At 36.7% G+C, this 16,207-nt stretch overlaps 1 protein-coding gene across 1 annotated transcript; it reads right to left on the bottom strand.

The window, feature by feature from the left end:
* Positions 1 to 7,551: 7,551 nt before the first annotated feature.
* Positions 7,552 to 9,858, bottom strand: LOC114461116 (protein BTG3-like). Its single transcript, XM_028442955.1, has 5 exons — positions 9,821 to 9,858; positions 9,119 to 9,292; positions 8,764 to 8,901; positions 7,780 to 7,921; positions 7,552 to 7,684 (listed from the first exon to the last, which is right to left on the bottom strand). The coding sequence occupies exons 2-5, from the start codon at positions 9,289 to 9,291 to the stop codon at positions 7,649 to 7,651; spliced, it is 489 nt and encodes a 162-aa protein (XP_028298756.1). The 5' UTR covers position 9,292; positions 9,821 to 9,858; the 3' UTR covers positions 7,552 to 7,648.
* Between the last annotated feature and the right edge of the window lie 6,349 nt (positions 9,859 to 16,207).

Raw genomic sequence — 16,207 nt, 5'->3', positions numbered from 1 at the left:
AACATGAAGTAGTATAAATAATAACAATAATACAGATATTTACTCCAATGAAAGGTGTCAGGTTACAGTGATGAATTGTAAAGCTCGATCGCTACAGGCAGGAATGATTTAGCTCAACAACAATAAAAGATTCAGATTCTGTATGTTGCGACCATCAGAAGTAAGCTGGCAGTTGATCTGGACCGAAACAAATGCTTTGTTCTTGACCATAAAGGCAGCACACTGCACATTGCCTCCACAGATTGTTTGAAACTGGTTGTTAGTAATTTCTGAACCAATAAAAAATGTCATGGGGTCTGCTTCTCCGTGTGTAAAATTAGGTGAACGAGGTCACAACTTAACATGGAATCACTGTTTCCTCTGCGACCGACAATATATGGTAAGTTGACAGTAGGACCATGTCAAAATATCTGACTCAGTAGTCGAGTGTTAAATGCTGCCCTCTATGGATTTTGTTTTCTCAATGACGCTGGATCGATTCTGAGTGGAAGAAACTGAAGGGTTTGTTTTATTGAGACAAATTGTACTCATGCTCATTGTTTTATTGCTTCTTCACATTATACAGATTGTTAATTTTAGAACGTACAATAACATATCTGCATGATGTTCAAGTGTGTTTATTTTGTTTTTTTGCAGCAGGCTAATCCCACCACGATGCGCTACAGATTGCCACAGGAAATCATTCCTGCCTGTGGCAATAGAACTTTACAATTTACCACTGTAACCTGACACCTTTGATTGTAGTAAATATCTGTATGATTGTTATTATTTATTCTACTTCATGTTTTACTACTGTAATGTGTGTGTGTGTGTATCAAATCCTTATTTTTGTTAAAAACATTTTTTCACGTAATTATGTACTTTATTATTACATCTAATAATCATGTTTAGTGAGATGTACGTGTTGTTCACTCCACAGTGACAGTAAACATCGTCGTAAAATATCTCACCGCGTCGGTGAGATATTTGACACACACAAACACACACGCACAAACACGCACAAACACGCACAAACACACACACACACACACACACACACACACACACACACACACACACACACACACACACACACACACACACACACACACACACACACACACACACACACACACACACACACACAGATAAGAGAATGGGACAGTGACTGAGGTTTTAAAAGGTTGTAGTTTACAAAATCAGAAGTTTTGTCTCACCTGTGCCGGTTATTAAGAGAGACAGAAGTACCATGAAAAATAAACGTTTTGCAACACCAACTCTCTAAACGGCTCTGTGTGAGTTCAGTATTTTCATCCCGGTGTAGTGCACGAACGTGCATCAGCCGTGTGTGTGTGTTTACATTTTAGTTGCTAGCATCTTTCTTAGCACATAGAATAATATAAGAAAAACTCACCCTTGCACAGAACAAACAATCATAGTGGAGCCGTGTTGTGGACCCATTATTATTATTATTATTATTATTATTACTTCAGCCACTGCTTGTGACAGAAAAACTTAACATTGACGCTAAAACATTTAGCAAATATATCTCGAGTCACTGTCAATCTTTACTTCATAAAAAACTACAGTACGCCAGTTAAGTCAACTATTCATCAGCATGCATGGCTATACTGTACAGAGAAAGTTGGTCACACCAGTGCCACCACTGGATAAGTTTGTGTAGAGCCCTGATGATAATATACAAAAAATAGTATTGGCGAAAATAGTAATAGTAATAATAGTAATGGTTATAACAATAATAGTAATAATAATATTAATAATAATAGTAATAATAGCAATAACAAAGTAATATAATAAGAATCTAGTAACAATAATATGATAAAAAACAATAAAAAAATATTAAATAATGATATGGTAATATGATGATAATATAGCAATGCTAATAATACAATGAGAATACCAGTAACTATAATATAAAATATTAATAATTAAAAAGGAGTTTAAAAATATAATGATCATTATAATAATGCCAATAACATTAATAGAGTAGTACAATTATATAATAATAATAATGGCAATAACAAAATAGCAAAGAGAATCCAGTAACTGTAATACAATATTAAAAACAATAATAAACATAAAATAATAAGGTAATAGCAATATTAATAATAATACAATGAGAATACCAGTAACCATAAAATAAAATTAAAAAAAGAATAATTTAATTATAACAATAACAATACAGTAATAGTACAATTAGAAAGAGATATAATATTAATAGTGAAAGTAGTAATAGTAATGGTTATAAAAATAAAAGCAATAACATATAATGAGAATCCAGTAACTATAATAAAATAATTAATATTAAAATAAAACAGCGTGTGCGACGCACCGAGAAGTCCGGTTTTCTACATGTAACGCGTCCGCACACAGAGCTGCAAACACAATCACATATTAACACTTTAAACAGTTGTACAACGTAAATAAAAGCTACCCGGCATTAACGCGGGCAGCTATGTACCCTGGTCCTTTTTGAACACATCTGCCATTGCTGAGGCAACAAACCACGCTCCCGGAAGTCGGTCGCCAGTTAAAATGGTCGCCACTTAAACTATAACACCGGCATGACACAGAATCCGCAGTTTTCCTGATGGAGAATTGAACAGGTTGAGGTCAATATCGACTCTAGTGAAACAGCGCGTTATTGAACAACAGTTATATGGTTTAAACAATGGGAAACGTGTCTGCAGAAGACTCACCAGTGGCTGATGGTTTCAAAGTATCTATTCAGAGAGCTCCCGTGTTTGAGAAGCTAACAATAGCATGGCACAGGAGGAAGTGGAGTCTGCCGTGGCTCACACACACGAACATCAGTGACTAACATCAGGCCCAATAAGTGAGACTTAAGAGTTTTGCTAGTTTATCATTACAAACACGGCTGCTCAGACGTTCCTCTCCGGTGTAAAACTATCTTCTTCTCTCTCACTCGTGTTTACAGTCCGTGTCTGCTTGGCTGTGTGCACACGTGACTCTTGCTCGTGTGAGGAAATAGATAAAGATGGTGCGCTAGCGCCCCCTCACACCCTGAGGTCAAAAGTTGAATAGGTTTTATTTCGGGGCCATCCAGAAGTGAAATAAAATTAAAATAAACATTTTGAAATGACCAAATGACTCCAGAATAACAGATACACGCACTCGGGGTATTTGGAACCCGTCAAGCAAGTTTCAGGTCGAACTGGCACCACGTCTGGGAGATATTTGCTCCATCCACACACACACATCAACACACACACACAGACCTCCCTTGAATTAATAGATAGATAGATGTAGATTAAATTTGTGATAGTGAAAGCATAGAATACAGTTATTTAAGTTAGTTTTGTGTGTGGTGTCATAGATTTGAAAAATAATAATTACAACATTTCAAAAATACATTTTAATCAGTTTATTTTTTTGATCATGAATTATTAGACATTTCAGAGGACTCCATTTTAATTCCAGGTGACCCCACATAGGGTCACGACCCCAAGGTTAAAAAACACTGCATTACATTATAGTGTGCAGGAGTAGGGGGTACATGGCCTCATGTTAAATGTTTGAAGGGGTACGGACTGTGAAAAGGTTGGGAACACTGCACTAGAATAATTGTTTACAGGAATTTAGTGAACAAAGCTGAGTGCTTTTTAACTGTAAATAATATATATGTAAACACTATTTAAACTATAAATGAATAATTACGTGTCTGGACACAAAACTTCCTCACAGTGTGTGTAATAAACACTGGTTATAGCTGTTCACCATTAGCATCATTAGCTCACATACACACTGTATAGCTCTGTACGTACAGTAGCACTGATTCTAGCATGTTAAGCAGTAAGTTAGACCATGTATAACTTCTCTGGTAATTACAGACATTTTCACATTTGATCGTCTCGTTCAGTAGGAAACGTGTGTAGAACTGAAATGGTTCCAATGCATAAACATGCTATTCTACTGTAACACAACACGAAAACAGGCACGAAAATTAATTTATTTTCTCGTTCTCAGTCATGTGACTTTTGGTTGACAATCAGCTGTTTGGAACGTTGCCTATTTAAATATAAATGAAATGAATGAACAAATCAAATAATATCAACTCTGTCGTCATGAGTTCCAAACAGCTGATTTGCCAACCAAAATGTTTGAGTATTTGTGTGTGTGAATGTATGTGTTCCTTTTTGGGGGAGAGATGTCAGGCTACCATGTCTTATTTCTTATTCTTTTAAAGTGTAATGCCAATAACTAGTAGTCCAAGTCCAAGTCAGAACCTGACCAATATTGGTGGCATTCGATTCTTGACTTGGAATGTAAAATGATTAAATAGCCCTGTTAAAGGTTCTAAAATACTTCAACATTTGAAACGCCTTAAGATTGATGTAATTTTTCTCCAGGAGACTCATCTACGGGACAGGGATCATGTTAGGCTCAGGTGTCCATGGATGGAACCTGTGTTTCACTCCACATTCAATTCCAAAGCCAGAGGGATGGTGATCCTAATTAATAAGAGAGTGCAGTTCACGTCATCAAAGGTAATAGCTGACAAACAGTGGAGATTTTTAATTGTTATTGGTACTTTGGGTAATAAACCTGTGTTATTAGTTACTGTATATGCTCCTATTTTTGATAATCCAAGTTTCACTGACACATTATTGGGCAGCCTCCCCTCCCTCGATTCCCATCTTCTAATTTTTGTGATGTGAACTGTGTTGTTGATCCTGTGTTAGATCACTTTAACCCTAAGACTATGACCCAGTCTTCTATGGCTAAATCCATTTCAAATTTCATGTTACAGAATGGATTTGTGGATCCTTGGAGGTTTTATAATCCTAACACAAAAGCATATTCATTTTACTCACGGGTAAACCAGTCTTTTTCAAGGATTGATAACTTATTTTTGGATGGCTCCCTTATTTCTAAAGTAGAAACATCTGAATATTATTCGATTGTTATTTCAGATCATGCACCACTTAGTGTTGATATTAAAATGCAAAGCCAGCCCTCTTTTTCTTAACGCTGGAGGTTTAACCCTTTATTGATATCAGATGGGACATTTAAAGATTTCATTGAATCAACATCACCCGTACTTTACCTTCCTTATACACAGCTAACATCACCCCATTGATTAACCAAATTAAAGCAGACTTTCAGAGGTGGGGCTCCTTGCCCTTATCTCTTTTGGGTCGGATAAACACAGTTAAAATGAACGTTTTACCCCGGTTTCAATGTAATCCGGTGTTTTTGCCCAAAAGATTTTTATGAACGTCGACCATCTTATAATATGTTTTTTGTGGGAAGGCAAGAACCCCAGAGTGAGGAAATGTCTATTACAAAAGATGACGTTTAGTGGTGGGCTTGCTTTACCTAATTTACTGTATTATTATTGGTCAGTTCACATTCATAAATTGACCTATTGGCTCCGACACAAGACTTGCTGTGGTGTAAACTTGAACACTTGTCTTGTTCCTCATCATCACTGGAAGCTCTGTTGTCTTCTTCTCTCCCAATGAATTCCTCTAAATATCCAAAAAGTCCTGTGGTACAGTCCTCTTTGAAAATATGGTCACAATACAGGAACCATTTTAAGTTTCTTTCAGCATCAATAACAATGCCAATCATGAAAAATCATCTGTTTCCCCTCGGTCTCACTGACGCTACATACATGCAGTGGAAAAATGCTGGCATTTTAAGTTTCTCTGACCTATGCTCAGCAAGGGAACTTCCAGACACTCATTTGTTCCGCTACTTTCAGATTCGTCATTGTGCATCTTCTGTTTTTCCATCCAATCCTTCTCTTCAACTGCCCATCCATGGGAAGAGTTGCTGTCCCTTGACCCCAATCAAAAGTCAATTATATCTGTGATATACAAGCAACTCATGGACTTCGATATACAATCAACAGATAAGATTAGAAAATCGTGGGAAGGTGAGTTAAATATGCACTTTTCTGACCAACAGTGGAAAAAAGCGATATCTGCAATTTGTGCCGGTACTCCCTCCGTAAGGCTACAGTTAATTCAATTTAAGGTATTATATAGAGTTCATTACTCAAAAACCCGTCTATCTGAAATCTACCCACAGATCGTGGATCAATATGAAAGATGCCATGTCAGCACTTGTAACCTGAGTCACATGTTCTTTCTGTGCCCGAGTCTCAACAACTTTTGGAGCCAATACTCCACGATTCTTTCCAATGTGCTTAAAACTCAAGTTGTCATCAACCATTTCTTGGCTGTTTCTGGGGTTCCAGTAAACACTTTGCTCACAGAACCTGCTCACTCTAAAATAATAACTTTTACATCACTAATAGCGAGACTTATATTTTACTTTTTTGGAAATCTTCTAAGGTACCTTCAATATCCTTGTGGCTACGAGATGTTGTGTCATTTATTAAACTGGAGAAAATAATTTTCTCAGCTAAAGGCAATAAAGAACAATTTGATATAACATGGGCCCCATTTTGGGACCAGTGCAAATCCTTGCAATCTCTTCTATTTATTTGATTTAATTTTGTTATTTATTTTATTTTCTCTTTTGTTTTATTTAGTATGTATGGTTATATAGGTATACCATTTGATATATGTAAAGAATGTGTGTGAGTGTCTCTGTGGTGTGTATAAATAGTTGACTGATTATGATACAAAAGACATACTTTGTTGTAATGAGTGACATGTGTGTTTTTGTTTGAAAATACTGTACAATGGAACACTGGTGATTGAAATGTTGTTATACTGTTATATCTCCTAATAAATAAATTAATTAAAAAAAATATATATATACATATATATATTGCACTTCTTGTAGTGTTGACCTTCGTCAGCATGTGCAGTCAAAGTAAAAGAATAAATAAAAAGAATAAAAAAGAATACACTACTTCTGATCATGTGTAGTATTATTTTTCATATACACAATTTAATTTAGGTGATACAAACTACAACTGTCTAAATTGCAAAAGACTTTGTCAAAGACGACCAGTATCTAAGCTATAAAAACTTGTTGAAAAAGAAAAGACATAGATCAGCCATTATTAAATTGTATTTAATGATAACAATGTTCCCATTGATAGTAAGAAGACCTTTTATATGGAATTGTAAACATCAAAGATTGAGGAAAGCTCTACTTAATATTAATACTAGGCCACAAATATCAGGTCGATGCTGTATTAGAAACACTTTTACTTGGAACCGTCTTCCCCCGTTTGGGTCACCATGGAGTCTCATGTGGACAATAAGATTTCTTTACCTTAAAGATATATTGTCCTGTATGGATTTGGAAAAAATTAGATACACAGTTAAAGGATCTGAAGACAATTTTTATAAATTATGTCGCCCTTTCCTGGATTACTTTGAAAGACCCACAACTTTATGTCTTTGTCCTTTTTGTTTTGTTTGGCAGCTGGTTACCAGTGATTTTCTGTTTAATGTTTATGGGGTAAAATAAAAGAAAATGTCAAATTCAAGATATGTTTATTGTACATTGATACATTCTTAAAAAATAAAGACTCTTACTGTACATTGATACATAGTTAATAAAAATAATAATAATGAGGGGACCGTGCCTCTGGTGGAGGAGGCACCCCTAGTTGGTTTGTCCAGGGGTGGGGGGTTCTGTCACGGGTCCGGTAGCTGTGCTGAGGCTGTGGAATGCTATGAACCATTCCTGACAGCTTCTTTTAGGGTTCCCAAGCTGGAGCAGCTGGATTTAACACCTGGGGAAGGAAAAGGTTGAAGATGAGTTCAAACACACAAGCACCAACAGTTTAAGAACAAGTGAGGGGGGGGGGCTTTCTGCTCCCTGGGTTACCTGGCACTTCCTGTTGGGGACGGTGAGGGGGGAGGAATGTGTGCTCCCCTCATCAGATGAACCCGAGTGATAGAACAATGTCATCTCATTCTTATCAGTGGAAAATGTGGCAATTGAGAAATCAAAATTCTGTTCTCCGTACCTGTGCAACAATAACACACACACACACACACACACACACACACACACACACACACACACACACACACACACACACACACACACACACACACACACACACACACACACACACACACACACACACACACACATGTCAGTTCAATGACAAATCATTTGAGTTTGATTTTAATAATAGACACGACCAATGGCTGAACAGTATGACCCCAGACACACATATCTGACATGAACATACTAATATCTGACCCCTCCCACATATCAGATTAAATGTTAAAACGGCCAGCCCCCCATTTTACAGGAAAAATACCTTGGAAATGTTTGATATGGTCCCAAAACATGAGGGTTTAGTCTGTGTCATTTAGCTGTTTCCATTTGGACTCACCCTCAAGTTTTGCACAAAATCCCACCCAGCCATGTGTTTACGTAGAGCGAGATTATGATCAAGATTGTGTATGTAACGCTCGCTTTTTATGGAAGAAAAATTGCAGGTATATGTGTCATATTGTCCCAAAACATGCATGTGAAGCATTTCCATGTCATATTGGGACCAGATTTTAAATAAAGAGAAAAAACTAAAAAAGTTTGGATTTAATTTTATGATTCAGAACATGAATTCCACGATCATGGACAATCAGAGACCCTAATGTATATTATTTTTCTTTGATTGTCAATAAATATTGTACTTTGTAAACTAGACGTCAAATGGGGGTGGGGCTAAACATAAGCTTGGTCTGACCAGAGTGTATACTGTTTATGCTCTGACTGACCAATAAACCAATAAACCAAACCTAGGAATAGAAAGTCTAAAAACAGAGTGAAGAATAATTGTGTGTTTTTGTTCCTCACCTGCCACAAACCTCTCCTGGATCCACCCACAGAGTGATTTCCCAGGGCAGCCCCAGGTCACCGTAGTGAACCCCACTTTCCCTGCAGGCACGCAGCAGCTCTGGGTCATATTTGTGGAACGCGTTCACTCTGATGCACCTGAAAAACACACAAGGATCAGCACTTTTAGCTGCTGAGGCTGACCAGAGGACAGCTAGGGTCACTCCATGTCATTTCAACACATTTTCAGGACATCACATGCACTTTGGTCTTAAAGAATTCTGTAATGTTTACCAATTGTTCCTAAATTATTCAATTGTCACACTGTTAATGACATGGAATGACCCACAAACCATGGGTGTCCCACTGAGCTTACCTGTACGCCTGGCCTTTGCTGGGCTTTTCAGGGACCCAGTGTCCCTCAAACTTCTCCTGCAGTGCCACTGTTAGCCTCTCAGCAAACAAATCCATTTTCTCCACCTCCACCTTATTCTTTAATTTCACCAGCCTTTTCAGGAAGGAAACCACCGCTGCAATCTCGCTCTTCATCCTCTATAAGTAAAATAATAAAAACTTATATGATGATATACATAAACACAGTTAATCAAATCAATATCAAAAGGTTGATGTAAGAAATTATTACATGGATATTATTTAATATTTCTTTAGCCTTTGGAGTGATCAGCAAACACACAAATCTTCTTTCATATCTTTCAGGTGAGATACATTTAACAATATCATTTAATTTCAAAGGAAGAGAAACAAATTAGAATTCAATGCTTGCCTATTGAATTTATTTGTTATCCATAAAAAAATAATTAGATATAGTAAAAAACGTGGCTAAGTTTAATAATCTACGCTTATGAATATAAAATTATGCCAAAATTAAAACTGACTTACACGAAAAATATTTAATTTCATCTTTTCTTTTAAAATCAAACTTCATCTGACAAAACTCAAGTAATTTAATCCAAGAAAAAAAAAAAAAAAGCCGTATTGCTGTAAAATCTCACACATTGCTCACGGGGAGCCTCTGGTGGTCGCGATGTAAAATATATATTTAAAATATTACACTTACTTTATTTGTTTGTGTTCGTCTTTAGTTATTCACTCTGATGAGGAGGATAAAACATGTAGTTTATCACCAGACTTTGTCTTAGAACTACTTCAGAAGCTGCTTTCATCTTCTGATGAGTTGTGCTTTATGACAGTTGATAACCATGGCAACCGGAGCAGAATCTGCGCATGCTCAGATGGCTCGAGCTGTGGTAGACACGTGTGTTGTCTGTCGTCTCCATCCGTGCCTGCTTCATACAGTCTACTTAAATATTCCCTGCTAGGTGAGCTGAAAATATTCACGGTGTAACACTGACTGTACTGCAATTGACTGTCATGGAATATACGTTTGAATGTCTTGTTAAGTTGTATTTTCTGATGGAATGTTACTAGCATGCTAATCGCTATTTAAGCTAATGCTAGTTAGCTGCTGTGCTAAGTAGCTTCAGAAAGGATGGTAATTTCTTTTTGTACATAAACAGCTATATAATTTAGTTTTGCTGGTCAGTATTTTTTTTAAAAAAAAAACTGTTTGACATCTGTTTTTTTATTATTTTTTTATTGAAGGGACTATATTTTTGTGAAACAAGATTGGTTATTTAATCTTTTTTTACATATCATGGGCTGAGAAAGAGACTCTATAAGCACAAGCTTATTGGATTTTAATCAATAATTTTTTATTGAGTTTTTTATTTCCCTTGGTACATATGTACGATGGAGCATTGTCAGTAAAAATCCATTTTCCAAATTAAATTTTTTTAAAATCCGTTTTCCAAATTAATATTTTCTTTTAAAACCATTATCTGAATTAATATTTTTTAATCCATTTTCCTAATGAATTTTTTTTTTAAATTCGTTTTTTTGAATAATTTTTTTTCTTCCTGTGGAGATTATCTCTTCATTTTTTTAACACAGAAACTGGTTCCGGGTCAGAGTTCATCACAATGGCATCATCAACAGTGCTGGATATTCATTCTTTTAATTTTTACTTTTCGAGTTAAAATATAAAGATATTAAGGATTTGCAGTTGGCACAACTTTCTCATTAGTGACGGACAGGTAAAGAGGATACTTTAGTTCAAGAGGGGACAGTCATTGTAAAGCATAGCTTGGAGTCCTGGTTGAATTCATTAGCAACAATACTATGTGTAACTTCATGGATACTGGTAGATAATAATAATATTGCATTGGATTTTATTTAGTGCTTTTCATAGACACTCAAAGCGCAAAGTAACACCACCAGTAATGTTACATACAGTAAGATAAGACTGTACAGTGAATAGTGAATGTGATCATGTCCCTCTGTCAGACATTGATTAGTATTAGTTTTATGTCCAGGGGGATAAAAATACTTCCTGAGTGTTTGTGGAGCAGCTCAGAGACTAAACAGCTGTTCTGTGTGATCATGGTCCAGTGCAGTGGGGGCTTTGTCTTCTCCAGGATGGATGGAGTCTTCTCCAGGGTCTGTCATTCTGCCACCAGAGTCCAGCTCTGTGTCCACCACAGATCAGCCCTCTTTACCAGTCTGTACAAACATGAACCCCCCCACCCACCCAACAACCACAGCATGGAAGGTCCAGTTGACAGAATGTTATATATGTCACTCACATGTACAACACAAAACAATGTTTGACTGTTTGACCTACATAAAGATATTACATTAAAAAAGAAGAAAAACACTAATTTCCTTAATACTCTTGTGTCTTATTTTCTCTACTTGAAGCACGTTATTCATACATACTGTATATCTGTGTAGTGTCAAATGTGGTGATCAATCAATTCAACAATGTTGGCCCTAAATGAACTGAAGCAAAGCAGATGAGAAAGTGTTTCATTTCTATTAACAACAGGCTGAGAGGAAACTTTGGTCCATGTGTAACACAGCAGTGATGGTTACAGCATTCATCCTCTGCTTCAGTGGATCAATCACATCTGAAATGAAAAAACAATAAAGCCACACATTTAATTCCTCATTAACATGTGTACAACATCTGTAACTTTGTGAGTGAAGCCCAAAAACAAGCTGTATGATTGTACTAGAGCCTAAGTTCCCAAAGTGGGGTACGGGATACCCCCATAGGGGGGTACATAAAAAAAAAACAAAAAAAATGGAAACTGAAATATAAATGGACCAGCGGTCAGGAGCCTCCATGCATTGCCACAAATTACACATGAGCCAATGTAAGACAACCCATGGTGAGAGATTATTATTATTATTTATTATATATTATTCCTCAACAGGATAGGTAACATTCAGAGACAAAATTCACTGTAGGGCTACATTATATGTAACATAAAGTCAGTGGTTCCTATTTTTTTGGGGTCATGACCCCATATAATGTCACACATTTTTGGCGTCTCCAGAGCCTTTTTCTTTTCTTTCTAGAATTAGTTTTTGATAATGTTTTGATGTTGTGAGGATTAGGACACAATGTGACAAGATGTGCCAGCTCAGATATTTTTATACTGCATTTTATTTTATGTAGATTAAATTTGTGAAAGTGAAAGCATAGAATACAGTTTACATATTTACAATACAATACATATTTCAGAGGACTCTATTTTAATTCCAGGTGACCCCACATGGGGTCACGACCCCAAGGTTAAAAAACGCTGCATTACATTATAGTGTGCAGGAGTAGGGGGTACATGGCCTCATGTTAAATGTTTGAAGGGGTACGGACTGTGAAAAGTTTGGGAACACTGCACTAGAATAATTTACAGGAACCCACCACATTTGGTAAAAATCGGTCTTGCCATTTATGAGATATACATTTCCCATATTTGCAGCGCCCCCTAGTAGTGTAAATTATTAACATTTTGCTTATACTCTTACAGTCACATGTCAACCAATGATCTCAGATTTGGTGTTGTTAGCATTTATTTTGACCGAGATATGCAACAGTTAGTAAATTTTTCTAGCTCGCTATAAAAATGCATGAGTAATTATTCGTGCATATTTTGAGCCAACAACATTATTTTATTAACTTTAGATCAGGTCCAACTGAAGACTCTACAGTCCTGCCCTAAAAAGGAGAGGTCTTTTCTGTTCCTGCTTGCAGCCTGAACATTTACAGTTAGAAGTGTGTTGCAATCTGCTGACCGTCTGTCTGAAATAAGCTAGCTGACTGTAGGTTTGTTATTTCTGGCTTAAAAGGAGAACCTATATGTACAGAGACAAAAGCAGGGTTTTGTGTCGGTCTCCACATATGGTGTCTCAAGGCCCTAAGCAAGAGGTAGAAGGTAGTAGTGTTTGTGTTAACGTAAATCAGTTAACGTAAATCAGCCTATTGTTATGTTATTGTATAACCATGTCCAAAGCATAAGTGCTGGGACTAAATGTGCTGATACTGCAAGAAAGCAGACAGGAACAGAAAGTACGTGTCCCTGCTCTGCACTCTGATGACCTAATGACCTGAGCTAGCTACACACAAAGTTCCCGTAAGCCTGCAGCTAGGATGTTAGGTTAACTGTAAAAGAATGAGAAGATACATTGATATGTATTATCAACAGATATCACTGGGGTGACTGCCCCCCCACTGTGGCACCTGGAATTCTCAGTGGTCTCCCATCAATCAACCAACCAGGCCCAGACCTGCTTAGCTTCCGAGATCTAACAATGACAGACCGGTATGGCCATATGTCCAGGTTCAACTGTTCAGGTGGGGTGGGAACAGCCCCAAGACATGATGAGTCAACACCCTTCTATCCCCACAAACATGTAAGTCACAGCCACAAGGTATGTTGTTGTGGTCATGATGACAGCCTAATCTGTCTTTTCCTTATTCCTGTCTTTTTTCTTTTCCCATGTCAGTGTTGCCAACTTGGCGACTTTCTCGTTAAATCTGGCGACTTTTCAGATCTTCAGATCGACTATTTTTGTCGCCTAGACAAAAATCTAGCTACTTTTCCCGGTGTTATGAGACATTTCTGATGTTTTTCCAGTGAAAGCACGTATCGCTCTGCAGTTACTGTCCTCAACGAGCAACACGTGCTGCTGTGAGCACCTCCACCATTCCAAAGCACTCACAGGCTGTCAGTCTCACAGTAGCGTCACAAAGCATTCCCAGCAACAGTCAGAGCAGAGGAGACCCTGACCCACACCACTTCGTGTCCAGACCTGCTTTCTGTGAAGTGTCTTGCGATAACACGTGTTATGAATTGACGCTATACAAATAAAGATTGATTGATTAGTGAAGTTATTTTGAGACGTAATGACCTCTTTCAATGGCAAAAAAAAACCAATCAACAGAAGAAAGTTAATTTGTAGTTCTAAACATATTTGGGTTTTTTTTTACTAACTTTTCATCTCTCCGACGAGGTTATTCTTCTCCCACAGTGTCCATTACAATTACATGCAAATGGTTAATAATAGAAATTAGGTGATGACCAGTGTTGGGGCGGTATTGCCCCAACGTTACTTTTGACAGTAACAAGTACTCTTTAACGCTATATTCTTTAAAGAAATAAACGTTATTGTTACAATATGGTGCATTTTGTTTCTATACTAGCAGCAGTATATTCCATTATTACTTAACATTTTCAGCTTCTGCTGGTCTCAGGTAAATAAACTGGCATTGAAAGAATACTTAGTGTTTCAGTCAGACTGGTGTTTGTAAAGATTAATACATGTTTTGTTATTGCTATTAAATAAATGAAGTAATTATATTGCATAATTGTGACCATCACCAGCCCTCCCTAAGGAAGGGTAAGAAACACTTTATTAAAGGGAGAATATAAAAAGTCAGTACGGGTGTAGTACGGGTGCTAGCTCTTTATCGCTCACACTGTTGTGGCACAGGACAGGAGATGATGAAGGCTGTGGTTTGAAAGAAAGACAACACACATTTGAGCATGTAATGTATATTGACAGTGAAATGTATTTAACTTTAAATCACTCAGTGCCAAAGACGAGTTGTCTCATAATTTCTGTTTTTTCTTGTAAAATCTAAGCTGTCTGAGATGAAGTGACCAAATGGTGTACTATAGATGGCAGCAGCACACCTTTAGATGTGAGGTTAGCCCCTGATGCTATCATTATCTGGGAAGGAAGAAGCAGGAACGAGTGAGATTATAGCATTATGGAGGGATATTCTGAAGTATCCAGCAGCTCACAGCACGACATACTAACACAGACCATGTACGGACCTGAGTGGATTATTGATAATGTTTTGATCGTGAGATCAATAAACCAGGCTAAACGGGTCATCACAGCTGTGGAGGAACTTAAAGCAGGACTAAAAGAACCATCAACTGTGAGCCACATAGCAAAATAATGAAAATGAAGAATCAAAAGCCCAGTTTGAGTGTTTTTTTTTATTATTGGAAGGAAACCAATGTTCAGATGTTATATTTGTCAATAAAGCCAAAAAAAAAAAAAAAACGGTTTTCTCTGTTTTTTTTGGTTTGAAACTTGCTTCTATTCAACTGCTGAATACAGAAGAACAAAAAAAATTCTGATGAAAGTAGAGACTTCAATCTTTCTGAGTTTTTCAGATTTCAGATTGTCTTAAAATATTCTGTGGGTTTTTAAAAGAGAGTCAAAATGCTATAAAATTGCTGGCACTGAGGGGGGTAGCGCTTTTTGAAAGTGGCTGGCACTGAATGAGTTAATAACCAACCTCAGATAGACATTTGTCTTCTTCTGGCCTTGTCTCACTCTTGTATTATTTTTTAAATTGTGTATTACATGACAATATTTTGAGTCACAAAAGTTAAATACCAACCTGTTGTGGTGACTGATATCCAGTCCCAGCAAAATGTTTGGACAATTTCGACATTTTCTGCAAAAGGAAAAATAAACATGTATAGTGTATACTATAAAACTCATGAATCATGCTTTTAATTTCTGAAAATGAACATGTTCAGTACACACCTTACTAGATTCATAGGCCTTATGAACTCTGTACATATTGATCCTGTTGTTTGGAATGTTAAATACGCTGCACACTTCACTCCAGAAGCCATCCTTATATGTAGAATTTACTTGGAGTGGAATGCAGCTCTTTTGCAGGTCTACAATAGTTTTTAAAATGTCCTTGATAGAGATTTTTTTTTTGGATTTGTTCTATTTTGTAAAAGAAAGGCATAATTATTGATTATTAACATACATGGACATACATTCTTTAATTCAATATATGCAATGAAGACATTATTCGTATTTGAATTAATAACGTGTAAGGTGTACACTCTGTATAAAATCAAAAAGGACAAAATATTAGGAAGACAGGATACTAGTGTTGTAGTACTAGAGATTGGTCTTTGTCTCGAGACGTGTCTCAAATCTAGTTTTTGAGGTTCTTGGTTTTGTCTTGGAATCGACGACGTTTTTAACGAGTGGTTTCTGGGATGATACCATTTATTGCACAGATTTGTTCCAAAATTTAATGTTTTTTGACACCTTGGGAATG

Source organism: Gouania willdenowi, unplaced genomic scaffold (genome assembly GCF_900634775.1).
Source record: "Gouania willdenowi unplaced genomic scaffold, fGouWil2.1 scaffold_93_arrow_ctg1, whole genome shotgun sequence".
Taxonomy (NCBI): domain Eukaryota; kingdom Metazoa; phylum Chordata; class Actinopteri; order Blenniiformes; family Gobiesocidae; genus Gouania; species Gouania willdenowi.
The sequence above is the reverse complement of the archived record's forward strand: the minus strand, read 5'-3'. Positions and strand labels throughout refer to the sequence as shown.